At 38.7% G+C, this 3244-nt stretch overlaps 1 protein-coding gene across 3 annotated transcripts in view; it reads left to right on the top strand.

Annotated features, from left to right (window-relative positions):
• Nucleotides 1-2206, top strand: part of LOC107660572 (kelch-like protein 28) — a 6552-nt gene extending 4346 nt beyond the window's left edge. The window contains exons 2-3 of one of the 3 annotated variants that reach the window (XM_016449894.1): nt 1006-1297; nt 1524-2206. In XM_016449894.1, the coding sequence (XP_016305380.1) occupies nt 1037-1297; nt 1524-2165 (903 nt within the window). In that variant the 5' untranslated portion in view covers nt 1006-1036 and the 3' untranslated portion in view covers nt 2166-2206. The remainder of the gene's footprint in view (nt 1-1005; nt 1298-1523) is intronic. The other 2 variants (XM_016449895.1, XM_016449893.1) reach the window with 2 other exon arrangements.
• Nucleotides 2207-3244: the final 1038 nt, after the last annotated feature.

The raw sequence follows: 3244 nt of genomic DNA, 5'->3' as shown, positions 1-3244 counted from the left end.
GTGTGTGTGTGAGTGTGTGTGTGAGTGTGTGAGTGTGAGTGTGAGTGAGTGTGTGTGCGTGAGTGTGCGTGTGAGTGCGTGTGAGTGCGTGTGAGTGTGTGTGTGTGTGTGAGTGTGTGTCTCTAGAAGACCGCAGCAGTTCTGAGCCTCTGCTGTCTAGGCAGGTGTCGAGGACACACTTGAATGATGTCTGAAAGACAAACCCCTCGATATCACGGATTCCTGTCAGAGAATTAGATTTACAATCTAAGCTGATTTATTGAAATGATTGTGTTTAGATGCAGTTATATGCAAAACAAGAACAAAGAAATATACAATGTTAGGATAACAAACAGTATTAAAATAGGGTATGTATTATCGGTTTATTAATTGCTAGATATACATTTGCAATTGCAGAAAAACAAACAAAAACAAAACAAAACTATGGAATAAAGAAATAAAAAGGAAATTCAGAATTTTTATCTCATTTTATATTTTTACATTTACATTCATGACGTTTATATCTTACAATCTTAAATTTATATCACAATTATGAGTTTATATCTCAAATTATTATTTTACATCTTGCAATTTTTTAGTTTATATCTGACAATTATGAGTTTATATCTTGCAATTTTTTAGGGTTAGGACAGAATTCATGTCTCACAGTTTTGAGTTTATTTCTCACAATTCTTACTTTTTTATTTTTTATTTTTTGTCAGAATTGCAAGAAAAGTTCATAATCGTCGTGAGATTAAAAAGTTGCAATGAGCTTTTTAATAGTTTTATTCTGTGTCAGAAACAGACTTGCGGTGTTTAGTGAGCGTGTGCAAGTGAAGCATGATGATATGTGCATGTCTGTGAGAGGCTGTGGAAGTGTTTGTCAGAGCTGTAGTGTACATGTGACGCACGGCTGCTGTTTGTTCATCTGCTGAGCTTCTGGGAGTTTAATGTCCCTCAAGAACTGAAGAACGCTCTCTTCATAATCCCAGCGAGCTGCTGACTTGCACTGGTTTTCTCCCGCAGCCGTCTGTATCTGTGTCTGTGTGTCTGTCAGATGGAGCAGCAGGCCAAGCCGTACATGTTTGCGAGCCTGACGCGTCCTCACTCCGAGCAGCTCCTGCAGGGTCTGCAGCTCCTGCGGCAGGATCACGAGCTCTGCGACATCGTGCTGCGGGTCGGAGACGCCAAGATCCACGCGCACAAAGTGGTGCTGGCCAGCATCAGCCCGTACTTCAAAGCCATGTTCACCGGAAACCTGTCCGAGAAAGAGACGTCCGAGGTGGAGTTCCAGTGCGTCGATGAAGCCGCTCTCAAGGTCAGAACACAGCAGCACAGCATGATTATTTAAATGAAGCAGTGTAGCTATGTGTTTGGTTGAATATAGCCTATTTTATTCTGATAATGAACAGGCTGCAACGTTTGCAGTGCTGCATGTGTGTGCGTGAGGTGGAAAGATAACATACTCGTATTATATATATATACATATAATTGATTCAGCACAAACTTAACGAGTTAAGTGCTCTGTTTCCATCTCTCGTCAGGCTATAGTGGAGTACGCCTACACAGGAACCGTCTTCATCTCACAGGAAACAGTGGAGACTCTACTTCCTGCCGCCAACCTGCTGCAGGTCAAGCTGGTTCTGAAGGAGTGCTGCAGCTTCCTGGAGAGTCAGCTGGACGCGGGGAACTGCATCGGCATCTCGCGCTTCGCCGAGACCTACGGCTGCCACGAGCTGTGTTTATCCGCCTCTAAATTCATCTGCCAGCACTTCGAGGAGGTGTGCCAGACGGAGGAGTTCCTGGAGCTGACGCGAGCCGAGCTGGATGAGATCGTGTCCAACGACTGTCTGAACGTGCTGACGGAAGAGAGCGTGTTCTACGCGCTGGAGTCCTGGATCAAGTACGATCTGACGGAGCGGCAGCAGTATCTGGCGCAGCTCCTGCACTGTGTGCGGCTACCGCTGCTGAGCGTCAAGTTCCTGACGCGGCTCTACGAGGCTAATCACCTGATCCGAGACGACCACGCCTGCAAACACCTGCTCAACGAGGCGCTCAAGTACCACTTCATGCCCGAGCACCGGCTCTCCTACCAGACGGTGCTGTCCACACGGCCGCGCTGCGCTCCTAAAGTCCTGCTCGCCGTCGGAGGAAAGGCCGGGCTCTTCGCCACGCTGGAGAGGTGATGATTATACTTCACTAACACTCAAAACATCTCCCAACTTTCACTATAGAATAAAGGTTAGCTGAAATATTAAATAAAATGTAAAAAAACGGCATTGCTCATTTTCTTTTAGTTTAACTTCATGTGCTAATAAAATTAAAAATGAATAAAAACTATATAGACAACAAAAACTAATAAAAATGACAAAAACACAACAAAATGACTGAAATTAACATGAAAGCAGGACATTTTGAAATAAAATGCAATGCAGAATATTAACAAACTATTATATTCTCTCAGTGATACTAAAATAACACTGATTTGGGAGGAACAGTCTTATTGTTTGTTGTTGTTTTTTTTTAATGCAATGTTTTGCTGTGCTTCTCTGTAGGATTGCACAGTTTGGACAAAAAATGCTCTTATAAGTTAATATGACTAATAATAATGGTATTATTGTTATATACAAATATTGAATAAAATAAGAAAATATTACTATTGTAATAACATTATTTCACTCACTATAAAATAAAAAGAGTATTTAATAATAATAATTAGAAATTTAATAAAACTATTTTACAGAAAACTTTTATTTTCCCCAAAAAATGCTGGGTGGAAATTAATAATTATTTTAAGGTATTATTAATTGGTAATTATTTAAAAAAATACTTAAGTAATTCAATTAAAAATTATATAAATTCTAATTAAAACATTTATTTATTTTACATATATTTATATATATGTAATATATATAATATATATTATAATATATTTTTATTATTAATTGGTAATTATTTGTAATTAATTAATTACATTTACAAAATTATATACATTTTAAAAATTGCTTAATTGTTTTAATTTATAATATAAAAAATATTAATTTGTAATTACTTTAAAAAGTAAAAAATATTTTAAAATGTAATAGTTTTAAAAATTGCGTAAGTGATTAAATAAAAAATATATACATTAAATTGAAAGTTACTTGATTGTTTTATGTACTAGTGGTGGTGCTAGCGGGCGAGCTGTACGCTCTCGGCGGATACGACGGACAGTACTACCTGCAGTCTGTGGAGAAGTACGGGCCCAAGCTCAAGGAGTGGCAGC

This window comes from Sinocyclocheilus anshuiensis, unplaced genomic scaffold (genome assembly GCF_001515605.1).
Source record: "Sinocyclocheilus anshuiensis isolate Anshui unplaced genomic scaffold, SAMN03320099.WGS_v1.1 scaffold1671, whole genome shotgun sequence".
Lineage (NCBI taxonomy): Eukaryota > Metazoa > Chordata > Actinopteri > Cypriniformes > Cyprinidae > Sinocyclocheilus > Sinocyclocheilus anshuiensis.
The sequence above is the reverse complement of the archived record's forward strand: the minus strand, read 5'-3'. Positions and strand labels throughout refer to the sequence as shown.